At 43.3% G+C, this 14347-nt stretch overlaps 1 protein-coding gene across 1 annotated transcript in view; it reads left to right on the forward strand.

Moving 5' to 3' along the window:
* Positions 1–228: 228 nt before the first annotated feature.
* The window catches only part of LOC142568667 (phosducin-like protein), a 37413-nt gene continuing 23294 nt past the window's right edge, over positions 229–14347 (forward strand). The window contains exons 1-3 of the mRNA XM_075678516.1: positions 229–602; positions 9907–10032; positions 12272–12393. Coding sequence (XP_075534631.1) covers positions 426–602; positions 9907–10032; positions 12272–12393 — 425 coding nt within the window. The 5' untranslated portion in view covers positions 229–425. The remainder of the gene's footprint in view (positions 603–9906; positions 10033–12271; positions 12394–14347) is intronic.

A 14347-nucleotide genomic window follows, 5' to 3' on the forward strand; every position in this document is an offset into this window, starting at 1 on the left:
CTTTCGCTTTCCTCGCACAGATGGCGTCACCGCTTCTTGAATACTGCTGCTCTATGTTTAGCACTCGCTTCTAGGCGTACTTCTAAATAATAACTCACTGCCACGAAATGCAGCCCATGCAGCTCCCGAGCGAAATATGAGCGGAAAATAACCGTCGACCGAGCCGGAAACGCCGTTCAGATCGGATATCCCGTGATCCCTGTTTGCGCGCCGCCGCGTCGGCGCGGGCAACCGGTGCTGCCGTGCTGCTACGGCGAGCGCGACAGGCAAGCGTGCGTTCGAATGGTGCAGCGCGTCGTGTGGCTTCCCCCGCTGCCTCTGCTGATCTCGTCGCTAACGGAATTGGGAACGGCGAAGCTGTACAGGGCAACGGCTCCTCGGACGGCGCGTTTGAGTTCTGTGTCGCGATTGTCGGCTGCGCACCGATGGCGACCCTAGAGGACCGCATCTTGGGCGAGAAGCTCCAGTACTACTGCAGCAGCAGCAGCGAAGACGAAGAGGAGCCGGCGGAGAACGACGGCTCCCCGACGCACGTGCCCGCCGCGGAAAAGGCACCGCCGCCGCCGCCCGAGTTCAAGCAGCGCGAAGGATGCTCTGTCAACGTGAGTGCCGCGCGAACGCGCCGAGTCGAACGTACACGGCACGGATTCACGTCAAGGCGCTCGTTACTTTTCTGTGTTTTTGTTTTGTTCGAAAAGCGGGTTGGCGGCAGTCAGCTGAAGCGTGTAAAGCCCAGACCACACGTACGCTTGCGGACGCGCGCAAGCTCGCGTTCACGCGCCCACGCATGCGCATACGGTGCAGCATGGCTCGTACGCGTCGAAACGCGGCGTGATCTCGGGGAACAGCTCCTCTCTGTTATCGCGCGCTTGGGTTGCCTCGCGTCGGCGCGTCTGGCTACGCAGCTACGGCGCGGAGCGTTCAACTCTCAGTGAAGCAGATTTATATCGTGCAAGAATGTGGTTCTTCCTTCCTTTTTGCACTGATCTAACAGATATAAAAATATAACAATTACGTTTATAAATATCGAAGCATCTTGAAACGCTGTCAGTAACAAAGTACGAAGCAGCGCCTGCCGAGGCGTCTGTGAGTGAGCCCAGTGAGCGCGCGCTGTCGCGCGTCTTTGTGGATGCAAACCACCATTACTCGCGAGGCGCGGCAGGCGCTAGGCGCGCGGACGCGAGCTAGCGCGCGTCCGCAAGCGTACGTGTGGTCTCGGCTTAAACTCTCCGCCGTCCGCGCACGCACAATGGTACGGCTGTCAAAACACGACAACAGCCAGTGTAATCAAGCAGGCACTAGTACCTTTAGGTAGTTGCTCTTCGCCTTGGCCTTTCGTAGGTTGTATGGAGTCGACGCTTTTATGATTTTTCACTCAGTTCCCCGAACAATAGGTCTCCTTAGTTGGAATGGATTGAAACGGTTGCGATCGTTCTGGATCCCGTGTTTTGCGTAAATATACTAATTAAAGCATATTAGTTGACTGCTTTTAGCAGTATCTGCAGGATTGCAGTCGCATTATTGTTTCTAGGAGCCACTATGGGTCAAATTTTTAATTTTGTAATATATATTGCTTTTAGATTTCTTTTTGACTTGCTACAAGCTCGTTTGGAAGCGGTTACCACCACGAGGAATAATTGTGTGTGCCATATATTTTGCGGCAAAGTGTATGGTGCACAACACTGTCATGTCAAGACGGTTGGGATCTACCGGCTTTGATGTGCGCTTATGACTAAGAGATTGGAACTTTAGGCTAGATGCCTATTTTCCCCCCATGTAATAATTGTGCCTATTTAATGCATTAAGGCAAACTGTGGGTCTAGAAACATTTTAGTAGCACTCTTATGGTGCTTACAAAAGCCTCTTTCGATGTTGGTGCCGATACTGGATTTTCAAAGCCTAAAAAATGCCCATTTCCGTCCTTTGGCTTACCTTTATGTTGTTCATAATGTTATCACCCTCTGAGTAACTTGGCTAAAGGCAGCCGAATATTACCAGGATTGCTTTGCTGGCAAAAAGGCTGTTGTTAACATCTTTGTGGCAGATGAGAGCATCGCTGTGAGGACTGAAACTGCGCTATGCGGCAATGCACTTGAAGGTGACTTAGCATACTTATGTGGTCACTTCATGTTTTTACCTGACATCATCAAGAAACCCGAACGCGGGGAGCAACTGTGACCCGGAGTGTAGGGCTTATTTTGGACATTCAAGCCGCCATCCCCAATGAACCTGTTGCTGATAGAGTTAGTTGCAGTGTACAATCTCAGACACACACTGAAAGAACTGTCGAAGGTTATGACCAGCGAATATTCTTTAATTCCGGAGGGCATTGGATCATCGAAGGTTACGAAGTACAAATATGTGCTCCTAACTTTGGTGGAGGTTGAGCATTCCTTTTCTGGAGGCACCACATGAAACCCGAAAATCTTGAGATGGTGCTTGCTTGTCACTCTCTTCACAACCTTTTTCTTGGTATCCAGTCACCCTAAATTTTAGGTAAATCTTGTAACCTACACAATTTTTCTCATTCCATTTTATTGGGAAAATGAAGTGAATTTCTCAAAAGAAGGGTTTAGTGGGATGTGTTCCTTAAAAAACCAGAATTTATCCCCAGATGCACAGTTCTTATAGCAAATTTTTCTGATCTCACATCTTGCATCTCAGATAGAAGTTCTTATTAATTGAGCCTATACATTCCTAAAGGACAGTATTTGGTGCCTTAAATGGCAGCTTTAGCGCTCGTTATAGGTGCCTAAAACAGCATTCTTTAGTGCCTAAACATTCAATCTCTACTGATGACATTGTTTTTTTATGGATAGTCAAAAAGATATTCAGCTTCTAATTTTGGATGACCTGGAGTACTTTAACATGCATGTAAAACCCTAGAATTTGATTGAATTTTTTATTCAGTTCCTAGCAAATATTTGCAGGTAGGAGTGCGACAATGGAAGGAAATCGGACCTCATGGTATCTAATGATGGCCTGTGATGAGACGACCACGTTACAGGGAAACGAAATACTGAGGGTTGAAGTTACAAACACTTTAGAGTAAGACACGAGCAAATACTCAAAGTGGAAGCCAAGAGGAACACAGCTGTAATGAAATATAGAGCGCTATGGGAGCACAACAGGTATCAGGTGTGTGGAAAGGAGTTGTGATTCGTGGACTTATGCATGAAAACTCAGTATTATATTTAAAATCCAAAGTGCTGTTGTGACTACTGGTTAATCGAAAGGCTGTGGGAAGGCTAGCCTTAGATGTGCACAGAAAAACTAATAAAGAGCCTGTACAGGGAAACCTTGAAATAGGGGAGGCTCACAGAAAAAAAAAAAAGGTTTGAGAAACAACTGAGCCATATGAAAGAAAATAGATTGGTGGCTGGGGGTTACTTAGATATCTACTGTGTATAAAAATCCATCGACTCGTAGTGGAGAAAAAGAAGCAGGAAACTGACCAGTAAATGTAGCATTAAGAGCTTGGGCAGCAGGAGGGAGGGGGCGGTTAAATGAAACATTAGAGATAGGCATGATGGACAAGCCAGTGATGGAAATATATAAAACGGCGAAGAATCAAATCGAAACATAAAAGCTTTACAGTAATTAAAGTGGCTGTGCATTATGTCTCTGAACATTGTGTCAGTACACATATAATGTGCCTGAATAGTACAGAAGCCATTGAGCATGTTTTATTAGTACGTTGCAGTATCCATCTGTAGATAGATAAGGGTGTAATAGCCCTGTCCAAGGCCTTGGTCTGTAAGAATAATAGTTTAAAGCTTAATGAATGTGCAGTGGAAAACAGTAGAACACAGTCAGAGTATTGGTGGTGTAAAGGTTTAAATACACACAATGAAAAGGCAGTACCTTTTTGAGCAATAAATTTATTTTTGACAATAATCTATGGATATTAAGGGTCGTTAATAAATGCAGCAGTAATTTGAAAATAATGGCCTCGATGGCATCAGCCACCACCTTGTTTCGAAAGGGTGCTTACAATATCCGTCGGCCCTTATGCCACCAAACCACGTACATCATCATAATATCCGTCCATTCTATTTGCCCACCAGTCCATGCATGGATGTCTTCCCTTCTCATTTGTTCGTGTTTCTAATAACAGCACAGCATTCAACAGGTCTCAGAGGTAGGAGAGCTGTATATACTGTAACGAGGACACAATTGCCTTGGCTTGGTACAGTGCGTATATGTCAGTGCCGGTGCATGATGATGATTTTCCCTTCCCACAGAGTGAAAACAAGTAGCTCAAAGTGTGTTGGCGTCACCTTACCGTCTTGCACCCCGGTTAAACCTGCCTTCCAGAAATCGGAAGTGCTGAGGTGTCTTAAATTGCAGTCTTTATGAAAAGAAGTCTGATGCCTCTTTGCTAACCATCTAGGTTTGCAAACTTCAAAATCAACTTTTACTTTACGCAATTTTTGCACAAGGTCAGACCAAGGGGCTGTGACATTGAGCAGCAGCTTTTATGGGAACACGATGTCGTTTGGATCCAGTAGCTTACTGCCCGCTGTGCGCATCACATCAGTGATGTTAACTATTGGCTTCCATTGTGCAGCAACACCTCTTAGTAGTGAAGGTGTGAAGACCATTGAAAATGTTCACTGTATTAGTGCCTTTGCTTACAGAGGCTGTTCATTCTTTTTTTTTTTCTGTTTATGCCCCGAGGAAGGTTGTCTAAAACTAATCAGAAACATCTGATTTTGGGTGATGGAGCCAAAGACACAGCACTACATAAAGACAGCAAGAAAACACAAGAGATTAACCCGTAAAAGGGCTGAATTCCTGCTAATACACATATGTACATGTTAGATGGTAATCGAAAAAACACACACACAGTAAAACCTGCAGCATACCAAAGAACCATAAACGCATTCAATTGACGACCCCCAAATGAAAAGAAGCTTATAGTTTGTTTGTGTTGAAATGGCATTGCTGACTCCAAAAATCTGAAGTAATAGTTTCTTTACATTGCTTTCATGAGGTCATGTCAGAAATAGCTTTAGTAGTGCAAATGTACATGACATGTGCTTTTTTAAGGTGTACACCATAGCACAGTAACTACATGTATGCATATTGAAATGGGGACCACACATTGTTGTGATAGAAGCCTATAAACCACATATAAAGGAGCGTCTTTCTTGTTACCTCATCAGATTTCAATTTCCTTTATTTTCCTTTCCATGAAAGGAATGAACATTCGCTAAAAGCTACTGCATTCGTCAGATTGATGAGGTGAATTCCCCCTTGACACAACTGCAACACACTGTTTACGGACACTTGTGTGTGTAAAGGTGCAATGGTAAAGGGAGAGAGGTGCAATAAAATAAAGAAAACATAATTACAGCTATGTACAAATAATGTGCACATCTTTCTTGTGGGCAAACAAAAATACAACTGGAGGCACTATTGAAACATGTACACATTTATCCTTTTCTTGGGGACTGCATTTCACCTGCTAACAACTTTTATCGCTCAAAGCAAGACACGCCTGCATGATGTGGAACTTACTCAAAGGTTATCGTTGATTCTATCTGTTGTGTCTATTGTCGCTGAAATGTGTAATCTGATTGTATACATGACACAAAGTGTGTAGTATTTTCTGGAAGGCATGCAGGTACCAGCAATTATGCCGGAACCTTCGACGAGCCATGTATAAAAGCTGATGCGTTTGACCCGCAGATCAGATTTTCGTCGGTCACTGACTTTACTCACCACTATTGTTGTCCCTCAGTGTTACCTATTTTGCTGGGCACAAGGTTACCCAATAAAGAGTTAGTTGCGTGATTCATAGTTGGCACTACTTTGTTCTTCACCGTTGGTACAACGTGACAATATATTAAGAGCTCTATTTCCATTGCACATGCGCCATGAGGACACATATAATGAAGCCTTCGCACAAACCTTTGCAGTAAGGACACCAAGAGGAAAAGCCACCCATTCATTGAACATATGTGTCACAGACATGTGTCCTCAAGACACATGTAGTAGTAGACACAGCAGTAGTTGAACAAGAATTGTCGCACTGCACCAACGTTCCATCAAGGGGACTTGTCTTCCTCAGGGCAGCAGCTGCAGATATGTGTCTTTTGGCTTATGTATTGTCATCGTTGTTACATCAATACCTTTATTGTAAAGTTCATTAAGCAGAGTAGCAAGCCGATAATGTAACATCTGTTACGTGTGTCTGCTATATGTGTGGATATGGCCACCAATTCAGAAAAGGAGAATGCAATAGGCGAGTCTGGTTACTGCCGCATGCATGAAGTTATATAAGGCTGTTGAAATGATGTGGGGACGCTTGTGTAGTATATATAGAGATCATGTAAAGTTCATTAAGCAGAGTAGCAAGCCGATGATGTAACATCTGTTACGTGTGGTTGCTAGATGTGTGGATATGGCCACCAATTCAGAAAAGGAGAATGCAATAGGCGAGTCTGGTTACTGCCGCATGCATGAAGTTATATTAGGCTGTTGAAATGATGTGGGGAAGCTTGTGTAGTGTGTATAGAGATCATCTGTAACTGCATGTCTGCCAAGGAAGTTCTTTTCCATTGAGAGTTTTCATCTCGTTTACTCTGCATTGCAGAAAATTTTGGAAATGGTTAAACATATACTGACACAGATTTCCTCATCTTGCTTTCTTTTGTTTTGTTAGAGAGGTGCTAAGTAGCCATGGTATGGAGCTTCTTCGAGCATGCGACAAATCACTGTCATATGACCTCTTAATGTGGCTATCTAAGGACGCATGTCAAGTGAAGTTTGGCTTTGGATTTATTGATTAACTTGGTGTGCAATTGAACGATTGGTGTTCTGTAGTGCAAGGGTGTCTACGGTCAAGGAGCATCAAGAGTTGAATGTGTCGAGCGGATTCTCATGCTACACACAGAAATCGTTGGTGGTAGTCACATGACATCGCAGACCACTAACATGTAAGTTGGTCACCTCTATGTGATGGTTGCAGGCCACATCATAACAGAAGTTGACGGTGTCATGTACTCGACGGATAACAGGGGAGATAAAGTGAGGGCACTCCATATTAAGGGAAGTCACAGTGAAAGGCCAACCTTAATCATTGTCGAATGTGAGGAAGTGCAGGTTAAAGGAGCAAAAAAAAAAAAAAGAAAAAAGAAAGATGGCTGATGTGGTGGCAGTGCCCAGCTTTTGACGGAACGGTCACGGTGCACTGACTGCACCAGGCTGACCAACCTACGCTACAGCATACTTTCATATCATGTGGCTGCTGCCACCTCCGATTTATATGATGTAACAAGGAAGCCTGCTGAACATAGCATACAGCATGAAGCATTGCACCCCTTGTCACATGGGCCTCATTTAATCTATAATTGAATGAATTCTGGGATTTTACGTGCCAATTTTGATTTTACGTGCCAAATTTGATTATGAGGCGTGCTGTAGTGGGGGACTCCGGATTAATTTTGACCACCAGGGGACGCGCCTCCAATGCACGGGACACGGGCGTTTTTGCATTTCACTCCCATTGAAATGTGGCCGCAGTGACCGGGGTTGATTCCTCATCCTCGGCTTAGCAGTGCTACACTATAGTCACTAAGCTACCACAGTAGGTTAATATATAAATAATTTGTTTTTACATTTGAGATACTGGAGCCCCATGTCTTGATCATGTAGTTGGTGGGGTGCTAGAAAGCTCATCTGCCATGCTTTTGAGTGCACATTATAGAACAGTAAGTCCAGTAAGTTTCTTTTATAACCCTAGGTAGTAAGGAATAGCATGCGGCCAGGACAAATAGCTCTCTCGTAGCATTAAAGCCATTCAACATCACTGCTTGTTTCATTGTTTTGAACTGTTCTCACAATGCCAGTGTCAACCAAATGAAATCATATCTAGATATACCCAATCTTTTCCCTTGCATCGTCAAGGCTTTTGACTTTGTGCCCATTTCATTAAATTTATTATCTTAACCTTCTCTTCGGCACTTACCTCTTTCTTAGACATCATGCATTTCCTCAAGTAAGGACTACCAACACAAAGCGAAAGTGCCAAACAGTCACGTTAGCTGTACTCATGCTCTTTCATCCTGAACTATCATTAAGTGGTACTGCCTTTCCCCTTTGTTGCATTCAAAACCATTGTCTACATTTTCAAAGCTGGCCCCTGGAATCACTGTAAAACTACACTAAAGAGCAGTATTGAGTTAATCTGTATTTTCAAATTACAATTCTGCAATAGCAATACACACACTCCTACTACTATAGGATGCTTGGTAAGACAGAAAGTACACAAAAATGAATGATTGGTGGTGACACTGCCATGAAGTTTGTGAATTGACAGCATCAACTCTGGTCTAGTTAATCTATTATTAGCAAGAAAAAGACTAAATTGAATTCTAAAAGAAGCAAGAGAGAGAGGGAGAGAGAAAGAATGCATAGAAAGGCAGGGAGGTTAACCAGTGGTAGTTTTGGTTGGCTACCCCCTGCACTGGGAGAAGGAGTAGTAGGGATAAAAATAGAAAGAGAGCGGACTGGGAGAGAGAGAGATAAAGAGAGACAAGCAAAGACAAACTGCATACACTATAAAGCAGCAGGGGGCGGCATTCCTAAAGTATATTGTGAAGGCCCATAGACCGCAGGAAGCAAAAACCCAGCCTAAAAAGTTTGGAGAAATGTTTCTGGTGCCAAGGTGTAAAAAATGTGGAAACAATTTGGAATCTATAACATCGCCTTTGTGCCAGCACACCGAGATCTTGGTGTGAAATTCGAGAAAGGGAAATTTTGTGTTCATTCTCTCCAGTAATGAAAACCCTTTTTTTACACCAATTTGGTGAAAATGAAGTTTTGAAAGAATGCCTTAGCAGTCGATTCAAGTAACCCTAGTGCGTTGCCTATGCACACATATTTGCTCATATATATATTTTTAAAAGACTGCTGGTGGAAAAATTTTGTGTATTATATTACCTTTTTTTATGCAGCCAGTCAAATAAGTACACGAAGTGCAACACTGCTTCAGATGGAAAAAGAAAGGAGACCATTCAGGTCACTGAAACTTGATGCAGTGGTGTCGTAGTACCAGATACCACTGACACATACTTGTACACTACGGCCGTGCTGCTAAAGGTACAGTTTGTTCAAGACTCAATGGGACAAGAGGCGAGAGCGAGTTCCCACGAGTTTCTCAGAGAAAAGAAGGATTGGAACGGCCAATTTGGCAGCTTTTGGCAACATGGCCACTGTATGACTTTCAACTGCTGCACCAAGTTGACTGGCGCGTTCTTGCGCTGTTTGTGATACCATGTGGGCCCAACCTCCACTTTCAGTGAGTTGAATAAGTCTCCTTTATTTACGTACACCTGAAGCTGCATTGCACTTGATGCATGTTTTGAACGGGTCGCATAAGATGCGTTGTAATTAATTATTTGTGGCACTGTTGAGGAATTGATGCTTCGATCGTGCTGTAACTAATGGGTTCCACAGATACCTTAGAAAGCAAGAAAAAGAGGGTGGGGACATACACACAAACATTTTGTGTCTGTACTCTTTGAATGGGCTTCCTCCTCCTCTCCTGAACACTTCTTCCTCGGACCCCCGTATTCAGAAATGCAACTTAAGTTGAAGCCCATGCTTGACTTAATTTAGATGACGCCTGGTGTTAATGTGCCCAAAGATGCTCACTGCGTTTCTTTCAGCTTGTTCATGATAGGCGTCACTTAGAATAAGTCAAGCATGGGCTTCAACTTAAGTTGCATTTCTGAATACGGGGTTGAGTGTAAACAAATACGTAAGTAAACCAGTGGAGGGCCTACTCCGAGCAGTGTGAAGGTGCATTGCGGCATTGTGTTTGTTGACGTCACTTTCTTTAGCTGTAGTGGTGGCAACCCTCTTGGGGAGGCCAACAGTTCCCATTTGACTGTGCAGACAGGACCCAAAGGTGTGCTGAAGGACTGGCAGCGCTATCAGCAGCTGCAGAATGAGCGGCGAGAGGAACAGGAACGGGAGCGGCTGCAGCTCATCAAGAAGCTGTCGCTCACCTGCCGCTCCGAGGTGGGTGCCTCCTGCTCACGGCTTGGGCTCAAAGATGGCTTGAATGCATTGTGGAGCAGCATGCACGAAAACAGAGTTGGGCTGAATGAGAGACAGAGCAATATTGCCCAGAAATTCTGCTTTTATTAATATTATTTCATTATTATTTTTCTTTTATGTTTAATTTCATTATTATTCATTATTTAAAAGCCCACTGTCAGAGGGTGGCAAACAACATAGACTTCATATTCAAATAAAGATATACCATGCCTTTATTAGACGATAAAAGGAAAATTACTACCGCATGCACAAAACACATGTTAATGAGAATAAGAGAGACAATGACAGAGAGAGGGAAACAAAAATTGCACTTAAAGGCCAAGTGCAGCAAAACTTCACTTTGGCTGAATGGGTCATAAATAAGTAGTATATAACTATTAAAGGCAATGTTGGCATAGCTGCAAGGCTGGTAATTATCTAACTTCCTTATTAACAGCCCTTAAGTAGCACACAGGCAGATGGTGCTCTACGTATACATGTATCATGCAGTTGCCAATCATGGCCTCCAAGATTTATGGCACGCCATGGGCGCCACGAAATCTGGGAGTTCGTACCCAGGTACTGCACTGGTCTTCAGTGTTCTGAGTTCTGCATCATTTCTGGCGAGTGGTAATGGTGACATTTCCTGGAGTTTCGGTTTCAAAAACATCTATTTTTACTAGCTTTTCTTGGTAAAACTACCATACATTTGTCAAACGTTAAATTTTACGAGGAGGCTGCTGTATCTTTATTTTATCTGAATGTAGGCTATTTACGTCACCTAAAAATTGAATCTAGGCTATTGGCATGACCTGAAATCTTATTGCAGTTGGCTTTTACTCGTGAATTTATACATTAACCATATCTTAGAATATTACCTTAAAGGCCTACTGCAATGAAATTTTGTAACCCATGAAAAGCCTAATTTCGGACGGTGTAGACATAAGGGAGCTTCTGTGCACAATTTTACATTTGAAATACGAATAGATGCATCATAAGAAGCTTGCAAAAACAATCGCTTCTACCATTGAATTTGAAAATAAAATGCCACCATTAACGCTCTTTGAAAGTGACGCCTGATCTAAAACATGGCTCCTCCGCCTGACCTCCAGGATTATGCAGCGCCCACAGCTGCTTGTGGAGGAGAATATGTGAGACTTTTGCCTCATCGTGACAGGCAATGGACAGCTGCTTGGGGTTGAAGAAAAGATGCTACACAACTTGTTTAACTGTATTGTAAACAAGTACATGCTATTTAAAAGCTAGGAACACAGTTTGCAGGGAACAGCACACAAAATGTCCCAACTTACCCCGCTCATTTTTCTCAGTGCTGTTCCATCAGACAAGGTTGAAGTTTACCATTCTGTCAATTTATTGTGCCAAATAGCCAGGTAAATATTTCAAAAGGTTGGTGTCGCCTGGTGAAGTAACTGGCGTGCTAATTATGCGAACCACACTTGTTCAGTTATAAAGCAGTTGCATCAGTTCAAATGAAAGTGCACTGATGCTCGTACCTGTATTTGTGATGTCACAGAGCATAACCCTTTCCGTATACCTGCAATCATTACTGAGCATGTGGGTAAGCAGTGGCCTTCCATACAGCATTTAGTGCTGCCAGTTTAAAACAGAAGTTGTGTATTAGACCAAGAATGATTAGCAATTTACTTGGAAATTCAGTGTTCCCTGATAACGATGTTTGCTTCTGTTATCTTTTGGAAATTTGTGCCAGCACTCTTCATATTGCCCGTGTATCATTTGGTGTTGCTAGTTAAAGACAAGAGTTGGGTTATTGCACCAGGTGTCTTGTTATTTTGCTCGGAGCCTTTTTGGTATACATATTGTATTTCCAGTTTAACTGGGTCTGCTTCTAGTAAAGTTGTTTGCAAAGTGGTCTTCTCTAATGGAGGTTTGTATTGGCACTCTTCGTGTTGCCAGGTGCTGAATGACTAGCTCAGCAGTGTGTATTACTGAGTTAAACATTAGTACTTAATTTTTGCAGTGTATAGGAAACATGGGCACTCGTAGAACATGAATTGCACTGCATATCTAATAATTCAATAATGTTAATATGTTGAGATTCTTCTTCATTGTATGTCATTGCAGGTCATTGCATACCGTGGCCTAATTTGTTATAGCTGTTCCAAGTAGGCTGTGCAGGTCGTATTACAGTATCGAGCAGTGGCCATTGCTTGAGGTGACATTTATTCCCTGCCACATGTAGCTTGATGCTGAGAAGTCAAAGTCAAAGAAGGAAGAGGAAGTGCCACAGGAAGAGGACGACGACTTCCTGCGCGAGTACATGCGCAAACGGATGGAGGAGATGATGGCCGAGATAAATGCCAGGTGACGCACTTTTTCAATGCTTGCAAAGTGTATGTGCCAACGTGTCTCTTCTTCTTTTTCTTTTTTTTGTCCTTCTCTCTCCATTGTGTTCCCGGGTGTCACCTTGCATCTCCAAACAGAAGTACCTACGCAAAAAGAAAGATAAGGCTTCGAGTAAAAGATAATGTGATTTCGTGGTCCTTCTTCGTGGCTGAGCTTTCACCCGCCATGGTGGATCAATTGTTATCGCATTGTGTTGCTGAGGACAAGGCTGTGGAGTCGACTCCCGGGCACGAGGGCAGCATTCCAATGCGAAGACGAGCCAGGTTTAGGTGTATGTTAAAAAAGGGGGAAAGTGTTAGGGGTAACGTTAATAGACAGGACGACAGTGGCCTTTATTAAAGAGCAAACAGGGATAGCCGCTATTCTAGTTGACATTAAGAGAAAAAAAAAGGCGCTTGGCAGGCCGTGTAATGTGTAAAGCAGGCAACCAGCGGTCTATTAGAGTTGCAGAATGGGTGCCAATTGGAGGGAAGCACAGTTGAGGACAGTAGAGAATTAGGTTGAGTGATGAGATTAGGAAATTTGTTGGCATAAGATGGGGTAAGCTTGGCGCAGGACGGGTAATTAGAGATCGCTGGGAGAGGCCTTCGTCCTGCAGCGGACACAAAGACAGGTTGATGATGGTGGCGATGGTAAAGAACTCTAGGTGGTGCAAACTAATCTGAAGCTCTCCACTACAATGTCCTTTGTAGACCACCTTGCATCTATTGGCCATTAAAGCCCAATACTAGTTAATGTTATGTAATCACTGACCTTTCCTTGCTTAACTGATCTTACATGTTATCGCACCCTCACATGTATGCGGGCATGTGCATGTGGCTGTGAGCATGCATCTATATTGTATCTAAGCAATAGGGGACATTTAGGGAGCTTATTTAATAATGTTATCAGCTTGTTTGTCACCTTCCACACAAGCATTTTATCTCTGCACACTGAACTTATTAATGATCTGTAATGAGCTACGGTGCTTTCATTTCTATTGGAACATGACTGGTTGTTTTTTCATCGGTTTTATTTGGCAGTGGTCTCATATTGTTATAATTCATGTGTTAAAGGAGTTGAATGTTGAACTGAATGCATCACACGGGCTGAGGACTCGCGCCAGGCATGTGGTGTTTTAATTTATTTCAGATGCTGTAGAACGTTTGATGTGTATAGCTAAAATTTTCAGGCGACTGGCATGCGTGCTGTTCTCGCATTGTCAGGAGAAAAATAAAAGCTGCTGCTGCAACCAATAGCTTTGGTTTTGCCAGAGGGAAGGGACAAGGAGGATAGGGCAGGGAGGTTAAACAAGGTCAGGCCTGCTTGACTGCCCTCGCTTAGGGAAGAAAGAGAACAATACGAAAAAGGGTTAGTCAGTGTGCACCCTCCCGTGGAGGAACTTTCTCTGACACAGTCGCAGGGGGTCGTATAGGCCGGTCACCTTCAAAAATCACGATGAGGTTTTTGTAGTCACGATAAAAAATGACGTACAGCGCAAAGGACAAGGACTGCGAGAGATGACATACACTGCTCTGTTGAGGAACAGGAAGAAGACGAAGAGAAAAGAGTCTCTCGCAGTCCTTGTCCTTCGCGCTGTACATCATTTTTTTTATAATGAATTACCAACTAGCCCAAGCAACCACCCTAGCTCACTTCATTTTTGTGGTCCTTACGCATGCAAGAATGCTTCAGTCACATTCCTAGGATCTTTTATTTTTTCGAGAGCAGTCTGTCATCTAAATAGCTGAGACATTTGTGCATGCAAAAGATATTTACATTCGAAAAAAGGAAGAGAGATGATCAGAGATATCTTACAGCACCATAAAAAAATTTTTGTACCATGGTTTGTACCATGGTTTTGTACCATGGTTTTGTACCATGGCAGTGGTGCTTTGTTCATGCTTCACTAACATCTGTGGCTGCTTAGGTT

Source organism: Dermacentor variabilis, unplaced genomic scaffold (assembly GCF_050947875.1).
Source record: "Dermacentor variabilis isolate Ectoservices unplaced genomic scaffold, ASM5094787v1 scaffold_29, whole genome shotgun sequence".
NCBI classification, from domain to species: Eukaryota; Metazoa; Arthropoda; class Arachnida; order Ixodida; family Ixodidae; genus Dermacentor; species Dermacentor variabilis.